This window comes from Amblyomma maculatum, chromosome 7 (assembly GCF_055883805.1).
Source record: "Amblyomma maculatum isolate TAMU_Amacu chromosome 7, ASM5588380v1, whole genome shotgun sequence".
Taxonomy (NCBI): Eukaryota; Metazoa; Arthropoda; class Arachnida; order Ixodida; family Ixodidae; genus Amblyomma; species Amblyomma maculatum.
Window position 1 is genome coordinate 139,626,594 of NC_139350.1, and position 20,176 is coordinate 139,646,769.

At 44.1% G+C, this 20,176-nt stretch overlaps 1 protein-coding gene across 1 annotated transcript in view; it reads right to left on the reverse strand.

Annotated features, from left to right (window-relative positions):
- Positions 1–470: 470 nt before the first annotated feature.
- Positions 471–20,176, reverse strand: part of LOC146184867 (uncharacterized) — a 28,387-nt gene continuing 8,681 nt past the window's right edge. Inside the window, exons 2-4 of the mRNA XM_084608637.1 lie at positions 14,975–15,298; positions 4,410–4,578; positions 471–634 (exon numbers count right to left, since the gene is read on the reverse strand). Of these exons, the coding sequence (XP_084464763.1) occupies positions 471–634; positions 4,410–4,578; positions 14,975–15,298 (657 nt within the window). The remainder of the gene's footprint in view (positions 635–4,409; positions 4,579–14,974; positions 15,299–20,176) is intronic.

Genomic DNA, 20,176 nt, shown 5'->3' on the forward strand with positions numbered 1-20,176 from the left:
CCCCAGTTTGTGCTGTTTGTGCACATAAAAATGATATGGCTATATGACGGTTAGGAAAGATTGGGCATTTGCCTAAAATCTGGTCTTTAGTCATGGTAAACGTTTCGCTTACATTGTAAGAGCTTTTCTTCAATGTACTAGCTCTTTGTGTATTTGATAGCACATGAGTGGTCATTTTCTAAAGCGGCCAAGAGACTGGTTGTGTTTCGTGCACCCGCTGATATTCTTAGGATCCCGATGCTTCTGACCTCTTCTGCGGTAAAAAGAAAAATGGGCCCATCACCTCAATCTTTCGAAGCTATAAAACGCAACTGCTTCTACTGGACCTCCGCAGCACGGTCTATCATCGGAGCGCGGCCACTTTTGACAGACTTGCATGCTGGCTCAATCCGAAATCAGCGCCTAAAGTAAGCGGAAGGAACCACTCGAGCAGTGGGCTGATCCACCATGATGTGCTCAACGGGGACTATTTAACGTGGCCTGGCATGGACCCTGTACATTCCCACGGACATCTCATAGCCGGACGGTGTCTGTGCCACCCTGGGTCGCAGTCGCTGGGCAAAAGTCGCTTCCAAGGCGTCCCGGTCGCTCGGAGCCACATGGGTGTCCATAAGAAAGCAGTCGATGTAAATATCTGCCATCAAAAGAAAAGCCACATTTTTGGAAATTTATAATTCCTGTATAACAGCTGTGCCACGCGGGTATTGCAGGGGCCGCTGAATCCACGAGCACTGTTCTCAATACACTTTGATCACTGTTTCACGGCTTGTCGGAGGCTTGTTGGCAATGAAACCTTGCTGAAACCTTGCGCGTTGCTGACCCTTTTGTAGCGTACTAAGTTTGGCAATGGTTCTCACCTGGTTTGGCCGCGCATAATGATGAACCACAGTCATCTGGACGAGACTCGGGTGTGAAAAAGGCCGACGTTGCTTTTCCGGCAAATGGCAGTAGCGGTGCTATCTAGCACCGCTAGGCAAATGTGCCTACGCTCACCTCGACATTTTAGAACTGTGTGCTTTCCTCCAGCGCCACCACATGGCACCACCACTGCCTTTTTACTGGAAACTGCGTTGGCGTCTTTCGCTCCCTCAGTCTTGTCGCATAGAGTTCTTGTTTCTCGTCATGCGCGGCCAAACTAAGTTAAGTACATGATGAATAAACAGGGCTATAGACTAGGACGAAGATCAAGAAGCAAACATGACGGGAGCCGACCTCGTCGTTGATCTGCGTCCTAGTTTGTAGTGCTGTTTATTCATCATGTCACCGTACCAACTCGCCCAGATGTCTCTTCTATTACTGTAAGTTAAGTACTATTGTAAAACTATATCCACAGCAAAAGGGTACACAACGCACAAGCTTTGTGCACGGTTTTGCCGCAAACGAGCCTACGGTTGAGGCAGGGGCGTTTTTAACATGGTTTCGATAAACGTACAGAGCAATATATATATATATATATATATATATATATATATATATATATATATATATATATATATATATATATATATATGTGTGTGTGTGTGTGTGTGTGTGTGTGTGTGTATAATTATTATGACCAGGCATAAATTACACATCACTTCCATCAACGCCAGTGCATGGTGTGCGTCTCTCGAACATTGTGCCTTGTATGGTCCACGTAGTTCTATGCTATTGTGCACAATGAACAAGCAAAGTGCCAACGAAAGAAGGACATGAAAAAGTAAATGTCATTCATGCCAGCCAAAACATGTTTAAATACGTCTCAGGATTAGCCCCTTGGCCTTGCCTGGCATAAAGGTAATCCACATCCCAGATAACCGTGCTATTTATTCCAACATCTGCCCACATGTTCTCCGTGTGCATATATTTAACGTTCTTCTCAATTTTTAGTATGCTGCGTGCGATTGCGAGAAAAAGACGTCATCTTCCAGCGCGTGGCGAACCACGCCGTTCTCCATGCAGGAGCCACGTGATGAAGAACTCCTGGTTTGCGTACGGGCGCGCCGAGGTGGTCTCAACTTTCAATTTAGCTTTCAATATACGCCTATCACCCCGTTCACTCCCTTAGTTCTCATATATTGGTTAGAATCATCATCATCATAAACCTGACCATGTCCAATACATTGCAATGTCCTCTCACATATGACTCCAAATAACTGATGTGCCAGCTGCAGCGATCAAATTACTACAAATTTCTTAATCTAATCCGTCCACACTACTTTCTGCCGCCGGCTGCTAAGTTCTCCTGCTCTTGGAATCAAATCACTTGTTGTTAGCGACCATCAGTTACCCTTTCTTCGCAATACAAATCCTGCCCATGTCCATTGCTTCTTGATTTCCACCAGAATGTCGTCAACTCGCGTTTGCTCTTTGACCCACTTTGATGGCATCATGTCTCTTAATGACGGCTCCTCCTCCTTTCTAAAGCTCTCTGCTTTGAGCTCAATTTAAGTTAAACCTTTTCACTATCCTCCACGTTTCTCCTCCGTAGATGAACACCGGTAAGATACAACTGTTACACAATGTATTTTGAGGGATACTCGCAAACGACCATGAATAATCTGAGCATGCTCGGCAATGCGCTTCATCCTATTCTTACTATTCTAGTTAACTCCACTTTCGTGGTCCAGATCTGCGGTTCCTACCTGTTCTATGTGAACGTGTTTTTTTTACCGCTTCCAGCGCCTCGCTACCTAAAGTAAGCTTGATTTCTTCTGTGACTCTTGAACATTACTTTAGTTTTGTGCACATTAATTTTTCAATTTACAGACTTCATTTTTCTATCAAGTCGTTTATCATCTTTTGCGATTCCTCCTCTGGGTTACTTAACAAAGTAAAGTAGTCAGAGAATAGCAGATTACTGAGACATTCTCCTCTGCCAGTCACTCCCAGCTGTTCCCGATCGACACTTCTCACTTCTTCTCACCAGGAAGCGGTGAAGACTTCCTGCCAACACCCTTCCATTGTGGATTTTATTACCTTTTAGCAGTCCTGAGTTGCTTGATCCTCCCCTGCTGCTTTTCCCGTTTTATTGCTTCTAAAGCTTTCCTTACTTCGTTCTGCGTTACCCGCAGAATGTATGATTACGCTTTACAGTTTTTACTTTCATTATCAACCTGATTATATCGAATAGTGTGTATATCAGTGCACAACTCCTCAGGTACATTGATCATATTATCCATACGAGTAATGACATAGCCCGCCTTGTCTCTTATCGCATGCACCAGATTTTTGCGTATGACTAGCTTTCTTCTGGCTGCTTTCAGGCTGCTAAATTTTGTCTTTATTACACCCCCTTACGCCCATTACACTTGAACCATATTGATTAACTTTGATAGCTGTGTGAGATCTATCCTGCTTGTTTGGTTATAGGCTTCCATGCTTTGGCGCTTCTTATTCAGATCTTCCATATATTTGAACAATTTACCGGTATCCTCTTTAACTATGCTATATATAGCGCCTACATCAACAGCGCACTCGGTCATGATATCTGTGGAATTATTCCTCACCGCATCTACGCTAAGGTCGTCCTCATCTAAAGACAAATATCTTCTTTGCACATATAACCTAAATTGCTCTGCTTTCCCTCTTATGGCTAGATTAGGGTAGCTAGCAATGAGGATATCCTTAATGACCTCTCTGTCTGCTCTTCTTTTTTTGCTTCGTCTCTCTTTCCGATGTCTGTTTTTTTATTGAAGAAAATATATGCATTTCAGATTTTGAATCTAATGATACCCTAAAACAGAACATCATGATGTCAAATCTGTAGCGCACGTTCAACTTTGCAACTTGGCAGCGAACTAAGAGACCTATTCAACTTTCGTCAGAATATGCAGGTCATCGATAGGCAAGAGCCATTTACGGTTATAGAGAAAATACAAGTGGCAACTAGTTCAATTTACTGCTTACTCCACCATCCTAATCTTGCACAACATGCTTTCAAAAACCTCAGTTATTCAGTGTCCTCTCTCCTAGTGAGCTTAAGCAAGAACATCTCAATTTGTCTTAACTGCAGAGCACTGCAGCGTTGAGAAAGCGATGTCTTGTAACCGTCCTCGCACTGAGCCTACCATCGTTATCCAATACTGTTTCCTTAAGGAATAAAGAATTAATGTCTTACGAAGAACTTTTTTTCAGCTCTACGCGTAGAATCAAACGCATGGGGTTGATTTCCGATGCGAGCGCAAAACGACGCAAACAACTAGAAGTAGGAAAACGCCAATACGATTCTGAATTGTTAAAAGCGGGCATCGCACTCCCGAAAAAGGCATTAAACTTTTATCATCTTTCGCCGCTAATCTTTTCTATCATTTTCCTCGTCGAGTATTAAGAAGTCCCGTTTGCGCTTCATGTGACTATAGGACAGCATACGTACCCAGATTGAAGCATGAACAATTATTATTTGTTATTGATATAACAACTGCTCTCACCGCAAAAGCCTTTGATGTCCGGTGACACCCAGGTGCTTTGCCAAACTTCACAGGCGATGCACTCCAAGCCGGCGGCGCTGACATGCTGCCGCGTCTCTTCTTCTATTTGTGTCATGGTGCCCGTGTAGTGGAAGTTGATCGACCACGAAGGCAGCACGGTCCTCGGATCCTGCGCGAGCACCGAGTCCCAACGGGCTTTTCTCAAACGGGCAAGTGCGGCGGCTTTGTCCAGCGGCGTCCCAGGCTAGGGGACTTCACTCATGTAAAAGGCCGGTCTCGACCTGCACCCTCATTTTTCTTTCATTCCAAGTTTTCAACACCACGGAACGAATTTCTACACCGCGCTCTACATACTCCCCGCTGTGGTATCAGTGCACTCATTGTCACTGTCATGACAAACAGTTGCTCACTATATCGATTTATTTATTACTTTTTATTTATTATATCCGTCGGCCGAGCTTTAATTCGCACACAAAACAGTCTATGACTACTGCCAGCATTTAAGCTTCGAATTCGCATGTACTTAAGCACGAAAACAGTAAAAGAATGAAGCTACCATTTCTTAATCAGAGCTGCATGTACCTGCAGGAAATCGAAGACCTCACGCAGAAATCTATAGGCTAGATGCGTGCTGCGCGACAATGACAAAAGGATACACAAACGCCCCTGACCTTGATAAGAGCACAGGCGCGCAACATTCTTCTCCAGAAACCAGAAATTGCAAAAGGGAGCGACAAAACATATCTGCAAAATGTGAAATGAAATGCGAACAGTGGAGCGCGTGACCAAGTATATACAGTGTGCTCCTTCTAGCAGTCCTCGTGAGAGAAAGGCGCGCTCATCCGATTTCCCGCAGTTTTGGTTATATTTTTTACCCTTCGTTTTTCAACTTTCCCATTGCAGCGCCATTAGCTTGCATTCACCGTCCACCATCCGATCGGCCTTAAACATTATTGACACCGGAACCAGACACTGATAACACGGCGATGATAGAAGCAAAATCAAAGCACTCAAAGCAGGGGCAAGGGTGATGTAAAGAGGTGGTGAAGGCTGGGTCCAAAAGCGGTTTGGTGAGAATGCAGCATCCGCATGCTAGGGGCAGAAAACTTACCACTTGCACAAAAAAAAAAAACTACTAAATTATTAATTCGACTTCTGCGCCCTAACAAAACCATATTAAGTATAGAATACATCGTTTTGTGAATCACATAACTGGTTTGCTAAAAGCATAGAGTTTTGTTTTGTCATTGTATCGAAACACGCCTAATGAGCCCCACTGTTTATAGCTGCTGTGCAGTTTGGCGTTGCAGGCCGTACTGCGGTCTTTGTGCTTGTGAAGCAGGCAACTGAGCAGGTTCTTGTCCCTCCCGTCTCGCTGCCGTCTCGCTGCCATGTCACCGTCTCCGCTGGTAAACGCGGGAAGGGCAGGGTTAGCTTGTGTGTCTCAAAATGTGCCGGTTGAGAAGTCTTCGTCTTGCAAGCTAGTTGTTTTACAGTGATTGCTATAAGGTAGGATGCTTTCTAGTTCTGTTAATTCTTTGTTTCTTCGTTCTAGGTGCAGCGAGCTAAAAGTCTTGTTGCACCGTTGAGGCACGGCTTTCGTTTCTTTTAAAGCGCTTGACGCTTATGGAACTGAGTTCACGGCATGCGAAGAACCGACGCACTGTGGCACATCGTGAAAGCGAGGACTCTACCGTCGGTGCTTGTTGTTTCCCGCTGAAATTTAACACGTAAGATATTGTGTGCATGTGTCCTCTGCTTTCCGCTTGCTCATTGGTCACAGATATATATTGCTGGCTCTTATATTTTATTAGCATGCTTTAACATTGCATAAAGCACGGATCTATTGGGTCATAATTGTTAGTCACTACATTGAGAATTGTGCAGTTAGGCCAGCGCTTTATAGGACATACCTTTCTGCGTACATTGTGTGCAAAGGATCTACGTAACATTTTGCAATAAAAAGTATGCTGAGCCTTTACCTTCGAAAGAGTTGCTACTCTGCTCCCTTGCTGTGTTGTGTTCTTTGCCAGCCACATTTTTTGGTTTGCCAACTGCACGGGAATCGAGCACATTTAAATGACGAAGGCTGGCTAGTGCCTGAAGGCCCCATTAAAATTACGGCCTCGTAAAAAATGCCCCTTTATCATTCGGGTCAATAGCATACGTATGCGTGAGGTCGCTTAACGTCACAAAATTAACTTGCCGTGCAGCACCCAGGGGCACTGGGGTGCCCGTGAGCCGCCTTGATTTGAATGTACGGGAATCTATTTAGTCTTGGCTACCAGGCGTACCATATAGTGACGTCTCAGTGGCGTCACTATATGGTTAACGGCACCCGGTGCGTTGGTGCGGCGCAATCCCCCCTCCACCTCCCGCGCTTGGCTTAGCAGCTGCACTCTGTTTTTCGCATAATGAAATATAGCTTCAGTCTCTTTTTCGATTGCCTTCCATTTTGACTTTGCACTTTTCTCTGTTAAGCCCCACTTGGCCTTTTTGGTTTATGCACTCTTCCCTTCCGCAGCAAGTATGACTGATGTCCGTGACTGCAAGCGCGCTAGAGTGACTGGGCCATGACTGGCACAATAAATTCAAAGCGTTTACCTTCCCGTGCTGCATATCGGAAGAATTATGCTTAAGAAACGCAGAAAAGGATGAAACGCTCCCATTTTCATGTTCAGTCGTTGTGAGCTACGTTAATTCGTTAATATTTCAAGTTTTGGCTGTAAATTTTCCTCTTCACAAATTCTTCTCCGCCCTATCTCTGAGGTAATTCAAGCTCCACAACCTAGGTCCCGCTTTCCGCCTTATCTCAGAAATTCCTGGAGCTGGCGTCTGCCACTGAGGAGCAAAGCCTATAGATCTTGCGTTGCATTAGGAGCCGCAAACGCTGACGGCGCCGTGCTACGATGCAACCGCTACTGCTCCATGTCTTCCACGGTGCGCTCGCGGGGACGAGAAGGCGATGCATCGGCCTGTGGCCTGTGTTGTGCGCTGCTCGATATGCGCAGTTCTTGGTCGTCTCAGATATCTACCCGAACCAGAGCCATCCGGCAGTCCGATTCGCGACTGTATAATACCGACATCCGGTCGTGTGAACGCCGCATAGGCCCAAATGCCACATGCGACTTCCTATGCAAGAGTGATTCAGTTCCCGAGAGTGAAATGGTTAAGACAAGTAGCGCCAGGCTGTTGCATGCGGTGGTGTCAACGCCAAGTTTTTTGCGTGTGACATTGTAGTGCCGAATTACATTTTTCGGCTTGCATGGCAGATCTGTCTGTGAAGCAGCTCACATGAAAAACGATAACGTTTACCTGGATAAGTATATAGAGCATATTTTTAAGCATTTATGATATTTCAGAGTTCGCGGCCATATCAGGATGTATGTATGGATGATCCCCACTGTCGAAGGAAGAGATCGGGAGCAGAAAATTTTAGCAGAGTAAAATAAAGACGAGTCAGAAATGGCAGACAGGATTTCTCGTTCAGGATTAGGCGACTGTAGCTGCCAAATTTCGTGGTAGTAAATGACCGCAGAATAGTACTTCTACTCTATTCAAAGCATTACTCCAGTACTTTCTTCGAGCATTACGCAGATCTATATGCACATTTTATTGCTTTCTTCGCCCTCTCAGGGGCGAAATCTTTAATTGTGCCTGCAATACAGCCCCATACGTGCGCTGTCGTTGCAAAAAAAAAAAAAAAAAAAAAAAACTTGCCCCGCTCTCAGCATATTCGTGATCTCTCAGCCCATTAGTACTTCGCGATCGATACGAGAAATAAATGCGCGTTAAGATACAAGTCCTGGCACAGCGGTCCTATTTCCACCCAAATGTCCGTTGTTGAACGCTGCTAGTTGTTTCTAGGCCTTGTTTAAAACTGAAAGCGCATCTAACACGTCGCAACCCATTCCGCGCCATGCTGCCGCTCGGGGCGTTGGGCTCCATGCGTTGCTATCAGGAAGGCGGTCGGGGTAAACGCGCAGTCTCGTAATGGTTGTTGACAGAGAAACGCCCCTTCAGCAGACTCAATCCCGCAACCCGTTAGAGTGCTTTCAGTCAATAAATTACTGCCTGTAGAGCCTTTCACCAGCCACAAACTGGGACAGACAAACACAGCTGAAATTTCGCTCTGCATTCATTCTCCACATTTCATTCACGACCTCTCCATTCCGCCAACATGGTACAAGCTGTACCCTGTTTTCGGAGCGAAAGGTTGCCAATACGTACTGATGCCGTACCAACAATATATTTAGCTCGAGACGGTCATTTCTAGATGTGTGACGGTGGGTGTCGTCGGGCTCAATTTTATGTCTTACTCAGTTGTATTTCTCATTTTAAAAATGTAACCTTGTAGTGCCAAGAGAGAAAACGTCCAGATTGACGTAGTGCTGCGCATGAATAGTCTTACATACATTTTCTCTTCCTCATTTGTCCTAAGCTCGACATTGGTAAATGTCCCCGCCTACTCGGTTCTCTTTGTGTTCGAAATTTTTTGTAGTGCGCCCGTAACGATCGCACACTTGCGGGATCCGTACATTTTCACCGTTTTTCGCAGAATACTTGGTTGCCATTTCTTCCCGCACACAAACATCCCCAGCAGCCCCCCCCCCCCCCCCCCCCCCCCCCGAGCGTTTTACTCGGCGCAATCCGCTGCCCCTTACCGCCATCGATACATCTGTGTATACTTGGCCAGGACGCCAAGGCACTCGCCTCATCGACATGAGATACAGCCAGGGCTGCTATTTGTACTGCGCTGCGCGAGCTGAGACTGGTGGAGCGAACGAATGTGGAACTCCAGTGGCAAACGAGAAAATCAATATATTAGCAAAACAATATAATCCGAATTAGTGCGCATATATCCGATGACGACAGCGCAAACTGTGAATTTGGGCACAAGCTCCAGGGCTGACATTTCATTTAGCGCTGATGGTATTTCAATCACTTTAGCATCTCGTCAGAGGTGTTGTTTTTTGTACAGGAGAGTGGAGCGTTATATCCGGTATCTATAAGCAGCTTGTTGTGGGAAACGCAGACGTCGTCACACAAAGTCGAAGATAAAAATAAATGCCAAGATGAGTAAAACACTTCGTCGCTGCTGGCGTGGTTTGAACCAACGGTGCGAACAGATCACGTTCTGTACCTGCCGTGACAGACCACTACGTGAATGGCGCATGTTAGACTGCCAGTGTAGATCTCGCACAGCATTGTTATTGCTGGTCTCTTGAAACGTGGCGCGTGGCCACAAGGAGGGGATGGGGCGTACACAAGGGAATTTCAGCAGGCGATTAGGGGAAAAGAGTGGGCGCCAAGAGGGAATGCAAAAAATTGTAACGATACAAGTCAGGCCAACTTTAAGAACATCCAGGCATTTGGCGTTGCATTTTTAATGGGTTACGCGATTTTTTTTTCTGGTTGACCCATCTTCTTACGCGAAACGTGACACACTTATCTGATGCGGTTGCATTCTTTTACCTAACCCAGGCTAAATACCATTTCTCTAGAGTTTAAAGGGACTATAAAATGATATTTACTAACAAAAGGTTTAAACCTCGCTAGCATTTAATTTCTAGCAACAAAAAAGCCTAAAACTTGAAAACATACCTTGCTTTAGCATTTGCCATATATGCAGGTACAAGTTCCTAATTTTGAACTATATTCAACTCAGCCGGATTCTTTTAAAGCATCTTCCATTGCTTTCCCGATATTTCTGGATAAACGCCTGTGTAGTAAAAGCACCCTGGCCTGCACTCACATCAGCTAGATAGGAGTGTATCACCTCCATATTAGTATTTCATACAGCCGGCAGCATGAAAGACAAAAATAATTATGTAGAAACACTTCACTTGTGAGAGTGCTTTCGCATTCTCATGCGTTAAGCCATTTCCAAGACAATTCTTGGCAAAACTGTCGTGATGGGAAAAATGAGACTTGACCCCGGTGTCAATAACTGAGATCGACAATATAAATACATCATAAGAGACGCTTGTTAGCCTTTCATCTGTATTTCTACGTGAAAAGGAATCCTCGTTTCATAGGGACGGAAACTGTTACCATAAGTGATAGCATGTCTTCGGCGTGCAAATGTGCTGCACGTGTGAAGTAAAATTTGTTGGAAGCTAGCGCTCGTATTTTTCCTTTCTGTCTTGTGTCCTCGTCCTCCGCTGCGCTACAGTCTTGCAGCGACCATGTACCAACAAGCCCAAAAAGCTTCGCTACTAATTACGAAAGCATCGTGGATCACGTGTGGCCACGGTTTCACCGCATATGTTTCAGTTTACAAAATTATTTCTTATAATGCGTTTACCTGTTTGTATCACACCAGACCAGCGATATTCGGTCGCTGAAATGCGACCAGATATTCTCAATTTGCATGACCTGGTAGCACGATGTAAAGTGCATTCAAGACTGTCTTTTTTTCGCGCAGTGCATCTGTGCGTCGAGACCTGTAAATATCAATCACTGTGTAGGCGCTGCCTCCTTCTTCCTGATTTTGTCTGCCAAATATTATTAAGGTAATACCATTAGGCATTCCAAATACATATCGGCAAGTTACAGGTACCACATCGCGTTCATTTGGTGCCCATATATAGAACGCCTGAACCAACTACCTACCCTTCGTGGCCTATGCGTTGAGAATCACCGAACTAACGCTGCGAAAAACACCAGGGCCCGACTGCCTTTGATGACACACTCTGCAAAGCTTACGCAGATGAATTATCTCCCATTTTGAATGCATCCATCACGGAGGAATACAAGGAGAAACAAATGCCGCTTTCGTTTTGGGATATTGACGTCGTACTTATTCCTAAAACGGAAGGCCGTGCTCAGCTGCTATCAGTGTTCGCCGATAACCCTCACAAACACCGACTACAAAGTCTACACGAAAGTGCTGGCAAAACCATTGCAGAGTGTTATCATATTTAATTTTGAGATGCATCAAACATGTGACATAAAAGGACGCTCTATCTGTACAAACGTGCATGTCGCTAGCAGTATATCCTAGTGTCGTGATGCTTTTGGCAGCCGGGTAGCTAAACTGCAGCTCGACCTAGCAAAAGCTGTTTACGGCGTGTCCCATCAAGGTGTTTTCAGTATTCTTGAACACACAAACATAGGCAGCGTGATATTCGATGGCTTAAAAATGATCCACAGTGACTGCAATATAAACCCTATAGTGAATAAAAAGCTAACAAATGGTTTTACGCTCCGATCATCGGTGAGACAAGGATGCCCATTGTCCCCTTTGCTCTTTGCTATCTGCTAAAAGCCTTTTTGCTTATCTCTGATGAACAATGAAAGAACCAATGGTTACAAGCTTGAGTCGTGACAAGTTACAGTTCTTGCATATGCTGACGACGTTGCCATCTTTTTTATCGACTGCGAAAGTATGGAATGGGCGATGAATGTTTGGTAAAGCTAAAGGATATTAATCTAAACTTAAGCTAAATCATTTTGGAGACAAACCGGTTGCGAAAATAATTGGAATAAAAACGTTGGGTTTTGGCATAGTAACTGGGACATCACATCACCCGACTTTGCTAATATAGAACGGACGGTGTCTCCTTCAAAATATCTGGGTGTACCTCTTGAGTACCATGATAATAGCGCGCTCTACTGGGAGGATGGCACATTAAGCTTGAAGGGAAAAAAGCGGAGCATTCCAGGGTCGCAACTTATCCATGTTTGCCAAGGCAATAGTTTGTAATTGATCTTCAATTGCCAAAATGTGGCATGTGCTTCAGTTTTTGTCGATGACTTCTGTAAATGTACAAAAAATGCACCGAGATTTGCTGTGCTTATTTCGGGTTCCATTCGGGAGAGACTGCCGAACCAACTTATTTCGTCCTCTTCAAGACGCCGATCTTGGATTGTCGCATTTGTTTTTAACGGGCATTGTTCCCCGTTTTTGCTTCATGCGAGACCAAAGTGATTTATTTTGACGTACCTTGCTGAAAATTCGGTTGAAAGATGCTTTGCCTGAAATCACTGTGTCTACTGCAAAACCTCTCAATTGTGGTGTTAAAGAATATTTTCGAGAAGTAGTAGCTTCCTTCCGAATAATAAAAGTTTGGTTTCCAGTGCAATAGATGTGCACTGTAACAAGAAAGAAACTTTACAGGGATTTAATTGAAGTTATAATGCATTTACATAGAAAGAAATAATATGGAGGCCCTGCGAAGGATGTATTGAAACTAATGAAAAGGATTCCTGTGAGTGCGAATAGAGTATATTTATTTAAATTACATACATGTACCCTTCCTGTCAAAACGTGGATTGCCGAAAAAAGGAATAATAATGCCCTAGACTACAAGCTGCGCACTCTGTCCACAACCTGAAACCATTTAGCATGCATTTATTGAGTGCCGGAACGCAATATTTTATTGGAATGCCTTTCAGAAAGCCCCGAAAAAGCAAATGCCGCTAACGCCTCAGTGTACACGCTTCCTTCCAGGACCACGGTTTGCCATATGACAGGCTCTTGGGCCTTCATAGTTTTGGAAGACACGAATAGCAGTGACACATGCTGATATCAACGCACGGTCAACAAGTGAGAATCTTGTTGAAAACATTGTTTTCATTCGTGATTTGTATCGCGCACATACAGATCCGCCTGACTGGTTGTATGTTTTGGATGAATTGGTGAATTTCAACATTTTAAATTAGCACGATGGCCTAAGTAGACCAGCGTGTTTTTATGTATGTATTTGGTGGTAGTAAAAGTGTTTAAAAATCAAAAAGCGTATGTGTTGCGAGCCCGCCTGGCGTACAGGAGGCCTGAGTTCAGACCTAAATACCAACGAAACCATTTTATTAAATTACTTCTATTTTCCCGCAGTGCTACTCGCTGCCATTTTTATGGGTACTATGGTGTGCTCCCAACTGCAAAAATAAGAACAACGACGACGACAACAACAAGGGCATTTACGCGAAATGGGCCTGGTGACTTCTGCGCATTGAAAAAAGAGGCAACAAAGCAAGAACCCGTGTCCAACAAGAAGGCGCTCTACAGAACCCCCAAATTGCAGCGGCATATGCGAAGCTTAGTGGTGCCAGTGCTGTGGCAGAGCGACGTATGGCCTTAGTTTCGAATTGCTATGGCGCTAGCATTTCTTCGAACCTCGCAAGAGAACCTCTTTCACCGGGAGAAGGCTTTAAAATGGTTATACTTGGGAGGGCGGCGTTTCTGATTTTATAGGATTCGTTCGGCCGCATGCCTAAATTGACAACTCCCGTAACAAGAGAGCGTTAGCGATAGCTTGAGAGCTCTTTATCTCCCCATCTTTTTGCCATGTGTGAGCTCTCTCTATAGATCGCGTGAGGACATACATCAGGCTGTGAGGAGAGAATACTCCTCAGTTAGCTAAAGTGTCTATTGCGGATCAGGTCAGCCGGTACAGATCATTGTTGGCTGCTGAGCGTGATAGTTTTTCTGCTAGGACGTATTATGAGCTTCATTCAGTTTACAATAAAACAAGGGCCGCATAAAATTAATCGGTGTCACCATCACCAAACCTATGTTTTTCTACGCCACTACCAAATTATGGAAGGCATGAAGTTTGGGGATCAAACCCATACCTATTCGCTGCTGAGTTGTAAGCTTCTCAAACTCAACTATATTAGGTGTTCGCCTCAACGGAAAAGCTTTCAGTCTAAGTGTTTATATCTTAATCCTAATGTGAGTTGCGACCATGTTTGGTGGACGCAGTAGTCCTCTCTTATAGAGCTGTCGAATGCAGTGTCGCAGGCTGATGCATTAATTTACTGGGCATGACTCGACGCAACTAAATAGCTGACGGCACCCGCCTCGAAAATATGCGGTCTATAAAATTCGAACAGATGACGTACTGAAAAGCCTTTCGTGTTTGGTGATACATGTCATCTGAACAGGAAGCGCTTTTTTAACAACAAAAATGAAATAAACGCTTTTAGACCCCAACTGAACTCACTCATTTTTTCTGGCGTCGTTTTCTGTCACACGATGCGGTGTGACGTGATTCCTTATCGCACCTCACGCAATATACGTACGCAAACAAATGCTTTGTGTATCCCTCGGAAATTCACACGATAAGCTCGGGGTATCGTTGATTTTGCTATTCTGTTGCGAGCGGATGCAATTGGTCTTTAAGAAAAATCTAAGACTAATCTAAAGCTTATCACCGAAGTAAAGGATGTTTTCGAATGGCTCTACGTTTTTAGACAGTACGAAACTGCATGGCAAGTAAAAAGTAATACCTTTTCCAAAAATTATTTGCAGCGCAGAAAATCACCTTGCCTGCCGCTTAAATAAACTTCTCTGCATCCGCTTAGTTCATTGCTGTAGTGTTTTGCATAAACAATGGCAGCGTGATAGTACGATTCTGCTTCCCATTCATAATATTGGCTGTTCTTGGACGGCGACAAGCAGCTTACATTGTGGTCTCGCTATCAGTTTTGGTGATGCTGTCGGTGGAGATAAACGGTGGAAAAAAAAAACAGTCCCGGAACATATCTCCTGCAAAGTGCGGTTTTCAATGACAGCAAGCAAGCATGCAAATAGTGCAGCATCTCCGTGCGCAGCTTACGGGAACCAGCGTTTTCCACTTCGGCATTAGATGGACGTCCAGCCAGGCGTCCACAGCCGGGTTAGTCACACACGCCGTGACGAGGCACTCGCCGTCGGCTAACAGCAGGCGGCCAATGTTGTGGAAAGCCACCGTATGGTCCGGCACCATGTGGAAGCACATAAAGGAGTAGATGCGCTGGAACTGGCCATGTTTAGCGACAAAGGCGGACACTTCCAGGTCTGAGCTGACGTCCAGGAGGTCGTACACAATGCCTTCCCGCGTTGTTGAAAAAGCGAACAATGCAAACAGCCGACGGCCGGTAACGGCAATAGAGAGATTTAGCTTACCGGAGACGTATTACGTCTCCCGGAGACGTACAGACGTAGACGTATCGGACGCCTACTGCACATGCGTGAAAATTGATGTAGACGTATTCGGCTGACACCGGGCAAAACACGTTTTAGCTGCACGTATCGCCCATACTTAAGACGTAACGCTAGACGTACATGCAGATGATGATGACGGCTATACAATAAAAAAAGATAGAAGCTATTTGTAATAAATGCTTCAAATAATGTCACTAAAATGTCACATGCAGATCCCCCGAAGTCATCATGTTGACGTGTTAGCTGTGTTTCGAATAATTATTAATTTGAGCTCACTTTTAACCACTTTGCCACCTGCAGCAAGCCTGAACAATCCAAGCCTAGTTGCATTAAATCCGTTTGTTTTGGTGCTCGCATGGAGGAAGGAAACAACTGCTCGTGTTTGCTGGTGTTCGGTCGTGTGCTAGAATTTGCTCGTGCTATCGGTGCAACCTGCCCACGTTACGTTACATCATGCCGACAGCATCCTTCACCCTTCACGACAGGCAGCTTTTTTGAGCACCCTATCATGGGATGAATTTGAAGACATGCATTGATTTCAACGGGAGCGCTATATTCCAAAGCATCCAAGGAACTTACGTGAGCGTGGTACCCTTCAACATCGGCGCCAACAACAACATAGTGTTCAACAGGATTTTTAGATCCTAGAAAGAGGATTTCGGAGAGCTGCAGTTAGCCCTCCTAATTCCAAATGAGGTCATCAGTGCGCAGAGTGTCAGGGTCTCCGGCTCCGAGGCACCTTGGCACAGCTCGATTTTTACTTCGGTCATCTACTCTACGATATGACAAGTGGCTTGATCTGCAAGCTCTTCAGCGATTCTCCGAGGTAAGTAGCGCATGGTGTGGTGGCTGTGGTGGCTTGACGGTTACAAGCCAAATTATTGATAGCAGTGCTTTCTGTGTCAAATAAATATCCCAGCCGAAACATGTAAACCAAAGCTGACTGGCTGTGGCGTTTCAGTAGTCATCTTTGAATGCGAATTAGCGCTAATCCTGAGGTTCAGAGCTTATCAAAACAGTCTAACACTTGTGCGACCGCTTATAGCGCTTTCAAATTAAAAAAAAAAAAAGAAAAGAAGGCCGGAGCGGATTTAAAGCGATAAATTCCTTGTGAGAAGCGGGGCGGGATGTCGTATCATCCCGCGTGCGCACTGCTACGCACTCTCGCGCTACTTGTTGCACATCATCCCCATCAGCTTCCATGTGTGCATAAACGCTACCGAGCCTTCTACTCGATATAACTACGTCAAAACCCTACCATTTTGTAGTCGAAAGGCACCAGCGCTCATGCTCCTAGGGATGATGGCATGGGACCAATGCTCTCTGGCGCGTAACGACGTTTTGTCGTTTCTAGCAGGCGAGCAGTTTTGGCTACTGTGAAACATAATATACATTAACATTAACGATTGCAGTTGACTCGCGCCCAGTCACCGAACGTCTGCTGTAATCATTGACGTTTTTTTTTTTTTTTTTTTTTTTTACGTCACTTAGGCACACTTGTGCAAAGGCATATATATATATACCCCTGCTCTCCAACTCGGTTGTAGAGCTTTGGGAAGGTGCTCTCTTGTCGACATCGAATTTAGTGAAACTGTTTAACGTCCCGAATGCAACCAGTGCTATGCTGCTTTTCGATCTTGCCTACTAGCACAGCATAAGGTCATCAACATAAACACTAGCACACTTACAAGTCAATATTTTTTTTTATTAAATTAGGGAAGTCCACGGAAACACAAACTGAGAAATACGCAAAAGGTTGTTATCAGCAAAAGTTATTTTTTAATTTGCTTCATGTATTAGAAATACTCAACACAGAAATTTCATAAAATTTTATGCAATAATTTAAACAATGTAAGCAATTTTGGATTTGGCCCTTATCGATATGAAAATCTATATTTGACCCTACTTTGACTGAAGGAAATTTTTTTCAGAGTCGTTTCTAGTCTCTGTGAAAATAATACCTGTAAACGATCATGCTGTGAATACAGCTGATGAAGAGTTGTAATATTCATTGTCACACAATCAGCAGCACTGATTTGCTCTAAAGTGAGCAAATAAATGCTTAGTGGGCTTCTGCTTCAAGCAAAGATGTGAGGCTATTTTCTGTTGGTAGAAATTAGTTGGAATGTGTTTAATGAAGAGCTATTTTAATTCAGTGCACCATTGTATTGCCGGGGAATGGTAGATGCACATAGGATGCAAAGCGACAAGACAGCGGCAAATAATGTCGTTTCTTGCCAGTTTCGGCTATTTGCTTACGTTGCTAAATGCAGAAAGCTGCTGCCAACAGGCTAAACTGAATGTAGTCTTTTATAAGTTATTTTGCTAGCTTTATGCACAAACTGCTTCGTCTGCTGCAGGCCTATGTTCCCAGTGTTTTTATCTTCCGGCTTCAGATTTTCCTGTGATCTCTTCGTATCCTAGACAGTGATAAGGAAGTAGCTATGGAGAAGCAATAATTGAATTTACACTCGCAGTAGTCCACCCTATCATGCTAAAGCTGAGAAAGAAAGCTGTCAAGAATAAAATAGATTTGGCTCATTTCCATCTGCACATCAGCAGAATCTGGCTCATTTTTGATTTGGCACATGATTTCTGTGAAATTCCTGGTCTTTATTTACATCCTTACTGTCTCAAACCGTTTGCAAAAGTGAGATGTATAATGATCTTTCAATTACAAAAAAAAAGAAAAAGAAAATAACCTAGTGTAGGTTTCTGAATTTCGCTTGCTTTGAAAAAAAAAAAATCAAGTGTCGATGATAGTGTTGAAAAAATCCGGGAGCACTGCGGAATCTACACTGCAGAAATGTGAAAATCTAAGCGTTGCTGGTGCATCACGTTTGCTCTCATCATTATGAATTAAATGCACCGTCATTATCATTGCTAATGTCATCACTGCTAATTCCAACTTCATTGTCATCGCTACTATCATCCTTACAGTAGACAAGGAGAATTTTGATGTGTGTTTCAAGATCCTGAACGTTGCACAGTTGGCTAAAGCGCTCGGATGGGGATGCGAGGGATAGAGGTTCGGCTCCCAGCGGAAACAGGATTTTAATTTTTTTTTGATGGCATCATCATGACGTCATTTGATTGACAGCTATAGTGTGACCAAACAAACGAATGCCGACAGTATGAGCCATTAAAGATTTTCACCTTAAAATTGATGGGCCTGTACGAGGTAACGCTAGTGAACTCTTCCAAAAGCAATGCAATAAGTATTATGCTACGGCACAGTAAAGAAGGTGCACACTGAAAGATTATTTTCTCATGACCACTTTATAGGGACTCTATAAGCGATCGTTGCTTGCAGCCGCTCCAATTTTTCCTCCTCAGGCGGTGCATGCAAAGGAAGGCCCCCATGCTCAACTGCTGGGGTTTCATCATGGCACAGCAAGGCAAATTTGTCAACCGTCTGTGGCTCAGAAGGAGGACTTCTCTGGGCACAAGTGGAGCCTGTGCAGAAATATCAGGCACTAATGTGTACCAATGCCGTAGTCTGCCAGTGGGCCATTTAAAGGCAGACGTCACGATGCAGGTAAGCCTGTTCAGTCATGTCTTCATTGCAGTAACTAGCTGTAATATGTTTTTCATATTCAGGGGAGTGCATTTCCAAATTAAAGCCTAACATCTCTGCTGCGAAAATTCCGCGAGTACTTTTATATTTTTTGAGTTGGTTTTTGGGAAAGGGTACTCAATGACCCACCTCATGAAAAACAGCATTTCATCTGTAAAGAAACGTGGCACTTAAGTATGTGATGCAAGATTGTGTTAGCATGTGGCATTTTATAAATTTGTAGGAAAAAATTGTATCTAAAAACTTGCAACTGTAATTACATCTCATTATACAAAAAGAAGAGGCACCTGTGTAGACCCGCATTGGTTATATTTTTAATTCTTGCTATCTTTTAGGGATCCTCAAGGAGACGGTGCACTTTGAGAACCTGCAGAAGATCACCATGGGTCATAAATATGTGATCTATAGTGATGCAGCCTACCCCCGATGGCCTCTACTCTACAAGCTGTTTGGAGGTGCCATACTGCAACCTCATCATGTTGCCTTCAACAAGGCAATTAGCAGTGTTAGGAAAGCTGTAGAGGGGGGTTTGGCAGCGTAGCATGGGATTTTGCTTTTATTGACTATTTCAAGAACCAAACTTTGAGATGGTAACAGGTAGGGCGCATGTATAAAGTTGCGCAATGAACTGCCGAACATCTTTGTACAGCTGTCATGTGTCTATCTACTTTGTCTTGTGTCTGCCTCAGTTGGTCAATACCTTGTGCCTTTTCAGACATATGTGTCGGCCTACGTCCTGCGGTCGGTCAAAAAATTTGGAACATTTTTTTATTTTTTTTTGGGCTGCCTTTCTCAGTAAAATATGGACAAGCATGGCAAGCAGTGACCTTCATAGTTGAGGCATTTGTCAACAGTCGCAGAATTCATCTCTGTATTCCTTACAGCAATAATTGCAGCATGCAGTGGTGCATATCTTGTAAATAGGGTAAGTACACTAGGAAACTTGGACATCAGAAACAAGTGGACAGGAGGCTTGCAGACTCACAACTGGATTTTACTAAGTAACGATGACATATATAAAGTGCACAAAACCGCATGCTCAACGCTATACTTTTGCTTGCTGTATATATGTCCTCTTTCGGTTAGTAAAATACAGTTGTGAGCCTGTGTACGTCCATGGCCACTTCTGTTTCTGTTGTCCGTGTTTTCTAGAACAGTTACTCCATTTCCAAGATGAGCATCACTGCATGCAACAATGCTACCCAAAGATCTATGCTGTTCATTTGTTGACGCTGTTATGCCGAGATGCAGCTTTAT